The following is a 13473-nucleotide window of genomic DNA, read 5'->3' on the forward strand; positions in this document are numbered from 1 at the left end:
CCTCACACTCCCCACACATGGGTAATGTCACCCCCCACACACACGGGCATTACCTCACACCTCCATAAGACATAGGAGCAGAACTGGGCTACTCGGCCCAGTGAGTCAGTTCTGCCATTCAATCATGGCTGATATTTTTCTCATCCCCATTCTCCTGTATTCTCCACATAACCCCTGATCCCCATATTAATCAAGAACCTATCTATCTCTGTCTTAAAGGATCATCCCTTCAGTCTGAGGCTGTGCCATCTGGTTCTAGTTTTTCCTACACATGGAAAGATCGTCTCCTCGTCCACTCTATCCAGGCCTTGCAGTATCCAGTATCAGTTTCAATAAGATTCCCCTCCCTCATCCTTCTAAACTGCCAACGAGTACGGACCCAGAGTCCTCAACCGCTCCTCATATGCCAAGCTCTTCAACCCAGTGATCATTATTGGGAACCTCCTCTGAACCCTTTCCAAGGCCAGCACATCCTTCCTTAGATACAAGGCACAAAACTGCTCACAATTCTCCAAATGGGGTCTGCCCAGAGCCTTTTACAGCCTCAGAAGTATATTACTGCTCTTGGATGCTAGCCCTCTCGACATGAATACTAACATTTCATTTGCCTTACTAACTACTGACTGAATCTGGACGTTAAACTAAAAGAGAATCTTGAGCTAGGACTCCTAAGTCCCTTTGTGCTTCTGATTTCCTCAGCTTTTTCCCATTTGGAAAAGCGTCTATGCCTCCATTCTTCCTTCCAAAGTGCATAACCTCACACTTTTCCTCTTGTATTCCATCTGTCACTTCTTTGCCCACATTACTAGCCTGTCCAAGGCCTTCTGCAGCACTCCCCCTGCTTCCTCAATACTACCTGTCCCTCTGCACATCTCTGTATCATCTGCAAACTTAGCAATGTATATTGTGAAAGGTTGTAGTCCCAGCACTGACCCCTGAGGCACACTACTAGTCACCGGCTGCCATCCTGAAAAAGACCCCTTTATCCCCACTCTTTGCCTTCTGCCAGTCAGCCAATCCTCTATCCATGCCAGTATCTTACCCTTAACACTATGGACTCCTAACTTATTTAACAGCCTCCTGTACAACACCTTGTCAAAGGCCTTCTAGAAATCTAATAGATTAAATTCACTGATTCTCCTTTGTCTAATTTCTTTGTTACCTCCTCAAAGAATTCTAGCAGATTTGTCAGACATGACCTCTCCTTGGTGAAGCCGTGCTGACTCTGTCCTATTTTGTCTTGCACTTCCAAATACTCCGCAATCTCATCTTTAATAACGGACTCTAAAATTGTACCAATGACTAAGTCAGGCTAATGGCCTATAATTCACTGTCTTCTGCCTCCCTCCCTTCTTAAATAGTTTGTTATATTAGTCAGTTTCCAGTCATCTGGGACACTCCCCTCCCTGCGTTCAGTGATCCCTGAAAGTTCACCACCATAATCTCCTCAACTATGTCCTTTAGAACCCTGGGGTGTAAGCCATCCAGTCCAGGTGATTTAACCACCTGCAGGCCTTTGTTTCCCGAGAACCTGCTCCTTAGTGATGGCCATTGCGCTCGCCTCTGTCTGATTCTCCTGGAGTTCTGGTATTCCACTAGTGTCTTCCACTGTGAAAACTGATGCAAAGTAACTATTCAGTTCCTCTGCCATTTCTATGTTTCCTATTACTCCTTCTTCAGCCTCATTTTACAGTGATCTAATGTCTATTCTTGCCTCTCTCTTACTTTTCATATATTGAAAAAATCTCTTCCTATCTTCTTTTATATTACTAGCTATCTTACACTCATTTTCATCTTCTCCCCCTTTTTGCTTTTTTAGTTGTCCTTTACTCGTTCTTAAAGGCTTCCCAATCCTCTGGCTTCCCACTAATTCTCGCCACTTTGTATGCTTTTTCTTTTGCTTTTATGCTGCCACTGACTTCCTTCATCAGCCATAGATGACTTATCCTCCCTTTAGCATGCTTGCTCCTCCTGGGATGAATTTCTGTTGTGCCTCCCGAATAACCCCCACAAATTCCTGTCATTGCTGTGCCACTGTCTTCCCTGCTCGGCTACCTTTCCGTCAACTCTGGTGAGCTCCTCCCTTGTGTCTTTGTAGTTATCTTTATTTAATTGTAATACCGTTACATCTGATTGCAGCTTCTCCCTCTCAAACTGCAGAGTCAATTCTATCATATTGTGGTCACTGCTCCCTAAGTGTTCCTTCTCCTTCAGTTCCCTAATCAAGTCTGCCTCATTACACATCACCAAATCCAGAATTACTTGTTCCCTAGAGGGCTCAGTCACAAGCTGTTCCAAAAAGCCATCTCTTAGACTTTCCACAAATTCCTTTTCTTGGGATCCACTACCAACCTGATTTTCCCAGTCCACCTGCATATTATAATATTGCCTTTTTTACATGCTTTTTCTATCTCCTGATTTATTTTCTGCCCCACATCCGGATTACTGCGAGGGGCCTGTACATAACTCCCATCAGGGTCTTTTTAACTTTGCAATTCCTCAACTCTACCCACAAAGATTCTATACCTTCTGATTCTATATCGCTCCGTGCTATCGATTTAACTTAATTCCTTATTAACAATGCAACTTTGCTCATCTGCCTGTTCTTTCAATAGGACACATATTCTTGGATATTTATATCCCAACCCTGATCCCCTTGCAGCCACGTCTCTGTGATGCCCACAACATTGTACCGGCCAATTTTAATGTGCGCAACACGCTCATTTACCTTGTTCCGTATACTGCGCGCATTTAGGTACAACACCTTCAATCCTGCATTGAACACCTCCCTTTTCACACTTGTCACCTTTTTTGCTCTGCCTAAGAGTGATGTTGTTCTCTTGTTTTGGTTCTCTATTTCCCCCTCAGTTATTGCACCTTCTAAACTCACATTATGGTTCCCACGCCCCCTGCAATACTCGTTTAAAGTCTCCCGAGTGACTCTAGCAAACGTCCCAGTCAGGATATCCAGGCCAAAACCATACACAATATACAGAATGTACTTGAGCAATTCACTGACTTTCTTTGGTTGTAACCCTCAAACTGGAAACCTACACCACTTAGAGAGACAGGTGCATAAGAACACCATTACCTCCAACTAAAACATCCTCCAGACTTTCAAAATTGGCAGGATTCTCCTCCGGCGGGATCCCCCATTTTGCCGGCAGTCTGGGGGTGTCCCGACGGAGTGGGGCTGCCCCACAATGGGAAACACCATTGACCGGCTGGCGTAACGGAGCATACCGCTGGCGGGGTGAAGCAGAAATGTGGCGCGGTGGGGTGGAGCATCCCGCCGATTGCCTTTATTTCTTTATTGTCACTGTGTCAAACCCTGTAACTCCCTACCTAACAAAATTGCAGGAAGACCTTCGTCACATGGATGGCAACAGCAGTTAGCGATGAGATAATAAATGCCTGCCTTGCCAGCTTGCCCAGATAACGAGAGAACTTTTTTAAAGGGCTGCCAGTAGATTGTGTTTACAATCAGTGAGCAAATTGGAGTAATTTCTCTTGTTCAAATGTGACCTTTGTCATGTGAGAGTACCTTTAAGACATAGATGTTTCAGCAATGTACCTTTAAGAAAACAGTGATGTCAGAGAGTGGGTGGAGCTGGGCTTTAGATCAGCCTTTTTACAGTTTAGTTTTGCAGTTTGAAAAGAGCGTGGCAGTGTCTGTGTTTGCAGTGAGCTGGATTTGCTGTGATATCTGCCATCAAAGACTATCTCTGGATCATTTGGGTGATTTAAACTCTCAATAGTAAAGCCTTTAACCTGATGTGATTCTGTTTAAAGGTGTTAAGTCTCTTGGAAGTTTGAAGGAACATTGTGAGGAATTATTTACTGTTGCAATATTTTCTAAGTTATCTTTGAAGTAAGGGGTGTTAAGAGATCCAATGTTTATTTAAGATGTTAAGTTGAGTTCATGGAATAAACATTGTTTTATGTTTAAAAACCCACGTGTCCATAATTGTAATCCCACTTCTAGGGAAAAGCTGTGTGCTAGGAAAAGCAACAAACACATTAAAGGGGGAGGTTATTTGAACTCCATGATACATGTTGGGGTTCTGAAAATGCCTCGCCCATAACAATTGGGGGCTCGAGGGGGATAAAAGTCTATCTATTGGATTGGCTTTTGTGAACTTAAAGACTGGCGGTTTGTTGCTTTAAACTATTTTGAGTGTGTTGTGGACAATGGCTCTTTCAGAGGCTCAGACGTTTTTGGGGGTGGAGACTGTCACACGCAGTACTTTACGGACAGAGACGAAAAGCAGACTGTTGGGTCTGGCAAAAACATTGCAGTTAACATTCCCTGACAAAATGCGAAAAGATGACGTAATTATGGCGGTGGTTAAGCATTTAAAGTTGCCTGAGATAGAGTTTGACTCATGGGAAATGGCAAAAATTCAGTTGCAAATTAAACAAATGGAACATGAGAAAGATTTAAAGCGATTGAATACAAAAGAGATAGAGAGGAAAAAGAAAACGAGAGAGAAGAAAGAAACAAAGAAAGAGATAGAAAGGAAAGGGAAAACGAGAGAGAGTTTGAACTTCGGAAAATGGCTCTGAAACATGAAAATCAGTTAAAATTGGCAGATGCAAAGGGACACGTACAGTTGGAGGAGATGGTTGAGGATAATGAGACGGAGCGTCATAGTCGAAGACGTGGTGGGGATCTATTTAAATATGTCCAAGCAATGCCAAGGTTTGACGAGAAGGAGGTAGAAGCCTTTTTCAATTCATTTCAGAAGGTAGCTAAACAGATGCAATGGCCACAGAACATGTGGGTATTACTGATTCAAACAAAGCTGGTAGGTAGGGCTAGTGAAGTGTTTGCATCACTACCGGAGGAGGTATCTGGGACGTATGAGGAGGTGAAAAAAGCTATCTTAAGTGCACATGAGCTAGTGCCTGAAGCTTACAGACAAAGGTTTAGAAATTTAAGGAAATAATTTGGTCAAACACACATGGAGTTTGAAAGGCTCAAACAGAGTAATTTTGATAGGTGGATAAGGGCTTTGAAAATAGACCAAACGTATGAAACTCTCAGAGAAAGGATATTTTTGGAGGAGTTTAAAATTCAATTCCTGATGTAGTGAGAACTCGTGGAAGAGCAGAGGGTTAAAACTGCGAGATTAGCAGTGGAAATGGCAGATGATTATGAATTAGTTCATAAATCAAAGATTGGTTTCCGACATCAGTTTCAGCCGGTGAGGGATAGAAACTGGGGACATGAGAAATACTCAAGTGGTAAAGGTAAAGGTGATCTGATGGGAGACAATAAAGAGAGTGTACCTCAGATTAAAAAAGAAATCCAGGAGGGTGGAAAAGAAATGAAAAGTTTCAGATGTTTTCACTGTAATAAACTAGGCCATGTAAAGTCACAGTGTTGGTGGTTGAAGAAAAGCACTGGGAAGGCTGATGTGGTAAAACAGGATAAGCCAGTGGGGTTTGTTAGAGTGGTAAAGGAAGGCCCAAGGGAAGCGAAGGAGGTGCAAACGATTGTACAGCCTGTTTAAGAAGTAATTGTGAAGAAGGTGCCAGATGTATTTAAAGAATTTACTTGTGTGGGTAAAGTTTACTCATGTGTATCAGGAGGAGCAGGTAAAGAAGTCACAATTTTAAGAGATACAGGGGCTAGTCAATCTTTAATGGTAAGAGATGAGGAATTATGTAGTTTGGGAAGCATGTTGCCAGAAAAGGTGGTGATATGGGGAATTCAGGGTGAGAGGAGTAGCGTTCCATTATATAAGGTAAGGTTGGAAAGTCCAGTGAAAAGTGGCGAAGTGGTAGTAGGAGTAATAGAGAAACTATCTTGTCCAGGAATACAGTTTATCTTGGGTAATGATGTAGCTGGATCGCAGGTGGGAGTGATGCCTATTGTGGTTGATAAGCCAGTGGAAAATAAGACAACTGAAGGGTTGAAGGACGAATATCCTGGGATTTTTCCAGATTGTGTAGTAACAAGGTCGCAAAGTCACAGGTTAAGACGAGGAGAAATTAAAGAGTGAAGATGAAGTGGAAGTGCAATTATCAGAAACAATTTTTGATCAGATGGTTGAAAAAGAACAAGAACAGGTGGAGGATGAGGCGGATATTTTTAGTTCAGGAAAATTGGCAGAGTTACAACAGAAAGGTGTAGAAATAAAATGGATATATCAGAAAGCATATACGGAAGAGGAATCTGAGAGTATACCAGAGTGTTACTACCGTAAAAATGATGTCTTGATGAGAAAATGGAGACCTGTACATATGCAGGCGGATGAAAAGTGGGCAGAAGTTCATCAAGTAGTATTGCCGGTAGGGTATAGAAAGGAGGTGTTGCGAGTTGCACATGAGGTACCAATGGGAGGTCATTTGGGAATAAGGAAAACTCAAGATAAAATCCAGAAACATTTTTATTGGCCTGGACTACATAAAGATGTAGTTAAATTTTGTCAATCATGCCACACATGTCAAGTGATAGGGAAACCTCAAGCAGTGATAAAACCAGTGCCCTTAATACCCATTCCAGCATTTGAGGAACCTTTTACGAGGGTCATAATTGATTGTGTAGGACCGCTTCCTAAAACAAAAAGTGGGAATCAGGATCTTTTGACTGTAATGGATGCGTCTACTAGGTTTTCAGAGTCCATTCCAGTCCGTAATATTACAGCTAAAAGGATTGTGGAGGAGTTACTTAAATTCTTTACTAACTATGGACTACCCACAGAAATTCAATCGGATCAAGGATCAAATTTTACTTCAAGGTTTTTGAAAGAAGTTATGTATAGTTTAGGAATAAAACAATTGAAATCAACTGCGTACCATCCAGAATCGCAGGGAGCGTTAGAAAGGTGGCATCAGACATTAAAGACAATGTTGAGGGCGTATTGGCAAGATTATCCAGAGGATTGGGATAAAGGAATTCCATTCGTATTGTTTGCAATTAGGGATGCACCTAATGAGTCTACCAAATTTAGTCCTTTTGAACTAGTTTTTGGTCAGGAGGTAAGAGGACCACTTAAATTGATTAAGGAAAAATTGGTGGGTGAGAAATCGGAAATTGCACTATTGGATTACGTGTCAAATTTTAGGGAACTATTAAATAGAGCAGATGAATTGGCTAGACAACATTTGAAAGTTGCACAAAATGTGATGAAACGGGTAGCGGACAAGAAATCGAAAGTTCGTAGTTTTGCCAGTGGGGATAAAGTTTTAGTGTTGTTACCAGTGGTAGGTGAGCCTTTAAAAGCTAGGTTTTGTGGACCGTATCAGATTGAAAGGAAATTGAGTGAGGTGAATTATGTGGTAAAAACACCAGATAGAAGGAAGACTCACCGAGTGTGTCATGTGAAAATGCTTAAAAGGTACTTTGGAAAGGGAAGGAGAGAAAAAGGAGGTTTTAATGATTCTAACTCAAAGTTACAAACCAAATCCAGATAACTGTAAATTTTACAGACCTCAAATTAAATTGGAAAATGAGGATGTTCTTAAAAATTGTGATGAATTGTTAAGTTACCTTCCAGAGGAAAAACAAACTGACCTGAAAGAGTTATTGATATCACATGGGCAAGTTTGTAGAGATAAATTGGGAAGTACTAAAATGGCTATACATGATGTAGATGTGGGAAATGCTGTTCCTATCAAACCACATCCATATAGACTTAATCCTTTAAAATTGGCACAGGTTGACAGAGAGATTGAGAGTATGCTTAAAAATGGCATAATTGAAGTGGGTTGCAGCCAATGGAGCTCACCCATTGTGATGGTACCTAGACCAGATGGTACCCAACGGTTGTGTGTGGACTATAGAAAGGTGAATGCAGTTACAAGAACGGACTCTTATCCTGTCTCACCATTGACTGATTGTGTGGAGAAAGTGGGACAATCTGCTTTTATTTCCAACTTCCAGACAATGTAAGAATATTTAAACCATCGTATGGAGTTCTTCGATCGACTTCAGGTGGCAGGTTTGGTGATGAACCTAGCCGAAAGTGAATTTGGAGAAGCCCAAATCACTTTCCTTGAGGAGTTTCCGATACCCTCAAGACGAAGGGAGGCAATGCGATCTCTTAACATGAATGAATTTGATCGAACCTTTGTGCAAAGGTTTTGTGGTGTGATTACTCCACTGATGGACTCCACTGATTTGACTGCCTGAAAGCTGTGATCACCAAAGTTCCTGTATTGGAGAATTGCAAGGGACTCTGTGGTCAGATTGAACTAAAGTATCTGATTCTAAAGAGAAATGCCGAGGAGTAGAGGACTGGATGGATCGGGCAGAGACTTTGTTCACAGAGACTGTCAATCGAGAAGGATTTCGGTTGGAGGAAGAAGAACACAGTAAAATGGACGATATTATTATACCTGTTTGCGTGTGTTTTTTTTCTTTTAAAACGAAAAGGTATTTTACTGTGTACATTTCTTAGTGGATGGTGCAAAAGTGAAAAATGAAACCATCTTGAAGTTGATGCTTTTTTTTTTCTTGGGGTGAGGTGTCACGTGAGAGTACCTTTAAGACATGGATGTTTAAGCAATGTACCTTTTAAGAAAACAGTGATGTCAGAGAGTGGGTGGAGCTGGGCTTTAGATCAGCCATTTTGCAGTTTAGGTTTGCAGTTTGAAAAGAGCTTGGCAGTGTGTGTTTGCAGTGAGCTGGATTTGCTGTGATATCTGCCATCAAAGACTATCTCTGGATCATTTGGGTGATTTAAACTCATAATAGTAAAGCCTTTAACCTGATGTGATTCTGTTTAAAGGTGTTAAGTCTCTTGGAAGTTTGAAGGAACATTGTGAGGAATTATTTACTGTTGCAATATTTTCTAAGTTATCTTTGAAGTAAGGGGTGTTAAGAGATCCAATGTTTATTTAAGATGTTAAGTTGAGTTCATGGAATAAACATTGTTTTGTGTTTAAAAACCCACGTGTCCATAATTGTCATCCCACACCTAGGGAACAAGCCGTGTGAGCTAGGAAAAGCAACAAATACATTAAAGGGAGAGGTTGATTGAACTCCATGATACATTTTGGGGTTCTGAAAACGCCTCGCCCATAACACCTTTGTGGATTATGGTATTTCCGTTTTGTTAAATTATTTTCCTTTTTATCTAGGGGTGCCATTGTGTTCGCTGGGCATTATGAAAGATGCATGGCAGCTGCTACGACAGTGTATTAGCCCACCAGACAATTCCCAGGCTACTACATTTGCACCTTTGCTAAACGATATATTTCAATTCCTTTGTGGACATCTTACTCAGACTTCAAACCTGGTAGAACAAGAAGCGGGCAAGGAGTCTGACCCAAAGGCAATTATCACGGCAATGGGTCACCAGCAACATAGAGCAGAGGTGAGTATTAATTTATTTGGTAAGATCAATGCATATAATATAATTGTAATGATTCATCTTTGTGCAGATGTTATGAATATATGACTAATGATTGGGATTGTTCAGGAACAACTGGATTAATTTTGTAATAGTTAAAATAATTCCAGTAAATTAATCCATTTAATTTAAATGTAATGTACCATGGCAGTAACTGACCAACAATATGATTTCATAAAATTGGAAAAATTTATAGCACAAAGCGATCCATTTGATCTGTTGCACCTCTATCAATGCTGTGAAAGTTCAACAATTGGAACCTTGCCCTTTCCTATTCTCTTCAATTATTCACACTTTAAAATATTTACCTGCCTCCCCATTAAAAGCTGTTATGAATTCTGGTAATACTGTCTCAGAGGACATTCCGTGTTCTAACAGCCCTTTGTATAAAAAAAAACAATCTCCCAACTTTCCCTTTATCTTTCATGATCTCTAAACATAGCATTTTGTCCATTTTTATTAAAAGTCCTAATTCTGAACACGTCTATTCAATAATGTAATTTTCCTAAGGCACAGAAAACATGCTTTAAATTATGACCGTACTGCCATTAATTTATCTTTCTCATTGAATTTCAAAGTAAAGTCTTGCTTTTGTTTTGTTATAGCTCCGCCTTGAAGCCCTTTGCCAGATTTCATCTTTTCTTTCTGAAATGGAAGGTAAAGGTGGCACCTCGATGGATAGTTCAGGACTGTCATTAAAGTCTACAGGTCTTCTACTGACTGTACAGTTGCAGTTTTTAACTGGCTGCTTTGACCTGGGAACAGCGAACACAACAAACATCAAACGGAATTGCGGAAAGCTCCAGCATTACACGGTAAAGGAATGATTCTTTTATTTCTTCAAAATTTGTAATGAGCCAACATATATGAATAATTTAAATACACTTATTTTGCACAAATATTGTATGTTGAATTATACTGCATCTATAAATATTATTCACCTCTATTAAATAGAAGCCAGCAAGCTCTATAGCAAGGCATAAATATGATACAATCTTCACATTTGTCCTGATATAAGGAAAATACAGATTGTATTCTTCTAATGTGTTCTTTTATCCCCACCTTAGGATGTAACACAGGCTGCCCATGGAAGTACACAGATGGAGCTCATGGCCGCAGCACATGAACTTTACCAGCATTTGGTTTCATGTCTGAAACGGGGACTTGCAACTGGAAAGGAATTCTCAGGTTTAAAAATAATTGTATTAATTTGGAGATAATGATGGTTTAATAAATTAGAATAATTTTATTCACTAGTGTCGTTATTAATAGTAGGGAGCCTTTGGATTAGTTTCTTTTCACCTTCTCTTTTCCCCACCCTTGTAAAAAAATAGAAACTGTGAACAAAGAATCATGAGAAAATGTGCATCTGGGATCTGGGTGGCACAGTGGCACAGTGGTTAGCACTGCTGCCTCATGGCATCAAGGACCCAAATTTTAGCGCACAGACACCGCAATCCAATTAAGGCTGAACTAGCCTTTTATAAAGCTTTATCACAACTCCCATACTTTTGTACTCTTATGCTTCTGTTTATAAAGCCTAGGATCCCTTAAGCCTTATTGGCTGCTTTCTCAACTTTCCCTCTCACCTCCAATGATTTGTCAACATGGTCTCCAGGTCGTTCTGCTCCTGCACCCCTTTTAGACTTGTATCCTTTATATTACATTTCCTCATTCTTTTCTTCCTACAAAAATGTATCACTTCACACTTCATCTGAATTAAGTTTCATCTGTCTCATGTCCGTCCATATCATCAGCTGGTCTTTGCATTTTTATCTAATATATGCATGGGTGATTTTAACGCTTCCTCTCCAGCGGGGTTAGAGGCTTGGAAGCACATAAGATTCAGGGTGCTGTGCCCACTGTCTCCACGCTCACCCCTCACCTTGCCACCCCCCTGCCTTTGCGCCTATTGAGAACCATAAATGGCCAATTAATGTCCACTTAAGGTCCTCATCCTGCAACTGCTTTAATCAGAGGTGGCAGATGCCCACGCTAAGCATTCAGCCTTGCAGATTTTCCAATGCAAAGGTTGTGGTTGGCAGGGTGTGGTGGCTTCTCCCTTAATACTTCCACATCCAAGGTTCTTTGGAAGGTTGTAGTCAAGAGATTCCTCTTTCACATTGATCTTCTGCATCTTTCAAGGATGCACTTAATCAGGGCACATTTCATTACCATTTTGAACTCCATCACTTTCTCAGGATTATTTCCTTATTTATTCTTATATCAGTTTATCCAACAATTCCTCTTATATCGTTTTCGAGCACGGTGAAGACGGATGCAAAATACTAATTTTGTTTCGCTGTCATTCATAGATTATAAAATTCCAACTACAACAAAAATATTTATTTATGTAATATCTTTAACATAGAAAATATCCCAACATACTTTACCAACATGTCAGGAAGAAGAGACACTCAGCCAAGGGAGAAGGAATTGGGAGACATGACAAAAATATCAAAATGACTGCTGGAAATCTGAAATAAAATCGAAGTTGCTGAAAGTGCTCAGCAAGTCTGGCAGCTTTTATGGAGAGAGAAACAGAGTTACTGTTTCCGGTCAGTGACCTTTCATCAGAGGTATAGAAATATGAGGTTAGTCCAGATGAATGCGTGGCTGGAACGATGGTGCAGGAGGAGAGAGAGCTGTAGATTTCTGGGACGTTGGGACTGTCTTTGGGGATGATGGGACCTGTACGAGACGGATGGGTTGCACCTGAACCCAAATGGGACCAGCATCCTTGCAGGGAGGTTTGCTAGCGCTGTTGGGAAGGGTTTAAACTAACTTGGCAGTGGGGTGGGATCCTGAGAGAAGGTTCAGCAAAGGGAGATGCAGTACCAAAATTGGAAGAGACAGCAAGTGAGTCAGGAAGGCATAGAAGTTATAGACTAGTCAAGTCACAAGGGAGTTTTGCAAGATTGGATGGTATTTTAATGCAAGGAGTCTTGACGAACAAAGCAGATGAGTTGAGGGCACAAATTAAATCATGGGGGTATGATGTCATTGCTGTCACTAAGACATAGTTGAGGGAGGGGCAGGATTGGCAACTCAATATTGTAGGATAGAGGATCTTCAGGCGAGACAGGGAAGGAGGTAAAAGAGGAAGGGGTGTCGCAATTTTTATCAGGGAATCAATTACAACAGTAAGGAGGGATGGCATTATAGAAGACTCTTCAAATGAAGCCATATAGGTAGAACTTAAAAAGCAAAAAGGAGCAATCACATTGTGGGTGTGTTCTGTAGGCCGAAAGAAATAGAAGAGCAGATATGTAGGTAAATTTCAGGGAAGTATAAAAGTAATAGGGTAGTGATAGTGGGGAATGTCAACCTCCCCAACATTAATTGGTGTCATAGTGTGAAAGGTTTAGAGAGAGCAAAATTCTTAAAATGCATCCAGGAGAACTTTTTAGGTTTAGAGGTCCTACAAGAACGAGTGTGGTCCTGGACTTAATTTTGGATAACAAAGCCAGGCAAGTGGTTAAAGTATCAGCGAGGAGCATTTTGAAGCCGGTGATTGTTGGATTCAAGGTTGTTATGGAAACTAACAAGGATGGACCTGAAATCAAGGTTCTAAACTGGGGGAAGGCCCATTTTAATAAGATCAGATATGATTTGGCCAGAGTGGACTGGGAGCAGACACTTCTAGGTAGATCTGTGACAGAACAGTGTGATGCATTCAAGAAGGAAATGGGGAGAGTACAGGGTCAATGTGTTCCAATAAAGAAAAAGGATGGGACCAACAAATCCAGTCAACCCTGGAGATACCTAGGGATATACAGCAATGAATAAAGAAAAAAAAAGGAGGATTAAACCAGCAGAAGCCCTAGAGAAGGATAGAATGTGCAAGAGAGAACCTAAAAAGGGAATTAGGAGAGCAAAAGGGGACATGAAAGGACAAATAAAGGAAAATGTAAAGTTTTTCTAAGAGTACATTAAGGATAAAAGGATAACCACGGAAAGGATAGGGCACAATACAGACCACAGTGGTAATTTGTGTGTGGAGGCAGAGGATGTAGATAGGGTTCTAAATTAATGTTTTGTGTCAATATTAGCTAGTGAGAGGGACGATATGAGTATAAAAATCAGGAAGAAGGACTGTGATGAAATTAAA

At 40.8% G+C, this 13473-nt stretch overlaps 1 protein-coding gene across 4 annotated transcripts in view; it reads left to right on the plus strand.

Annotated features, from left to right (window-relative positions):
* LOC140409077 (probable E3 ubiquitin-protein ligase HERC1) overlaps positions 1–13473 on the plus strand; it is a 701933-nt gene that overhangs the window by 198803 nt on the left and 489657 nt on the right. For all 4 annotated transcript variants that reach the window (XM_072497165.1, XM_072497164.1, XM_072497166.1 and 1 more), the window contains 3 exons: positions 9091–9326; positions 9968–10177; positions 10430–10550. In XM_072497165.1, coding sequence (XP_072353266.1) covers positions 9091–9326; positions 9968–10177; positions 10430–10550 — 567 coding nt within the window. The remainder of the gene's footprint in view (positions 1–9090; positions 9327–9967; positions 10178–10429; positions 10551–13473) is intronic.

The sequence above is a fragment of the Scyliorhinus torazame genome, chromosome 3 (genome assembly GCF_047496885.1).
Source record: "Scyliorhinus torazame isolate Kashiwa2021f chromosome 3, sScyTor2.1, whole genome shotgun sequence".
Taxonomy (NCBI): Eukaryota; Metazoa; Chordata; class Chondrichthyes; order Carcharhiniformes; family Scyliorhinidae; genus Scyliorhinus; species Scyliorhinus torazame.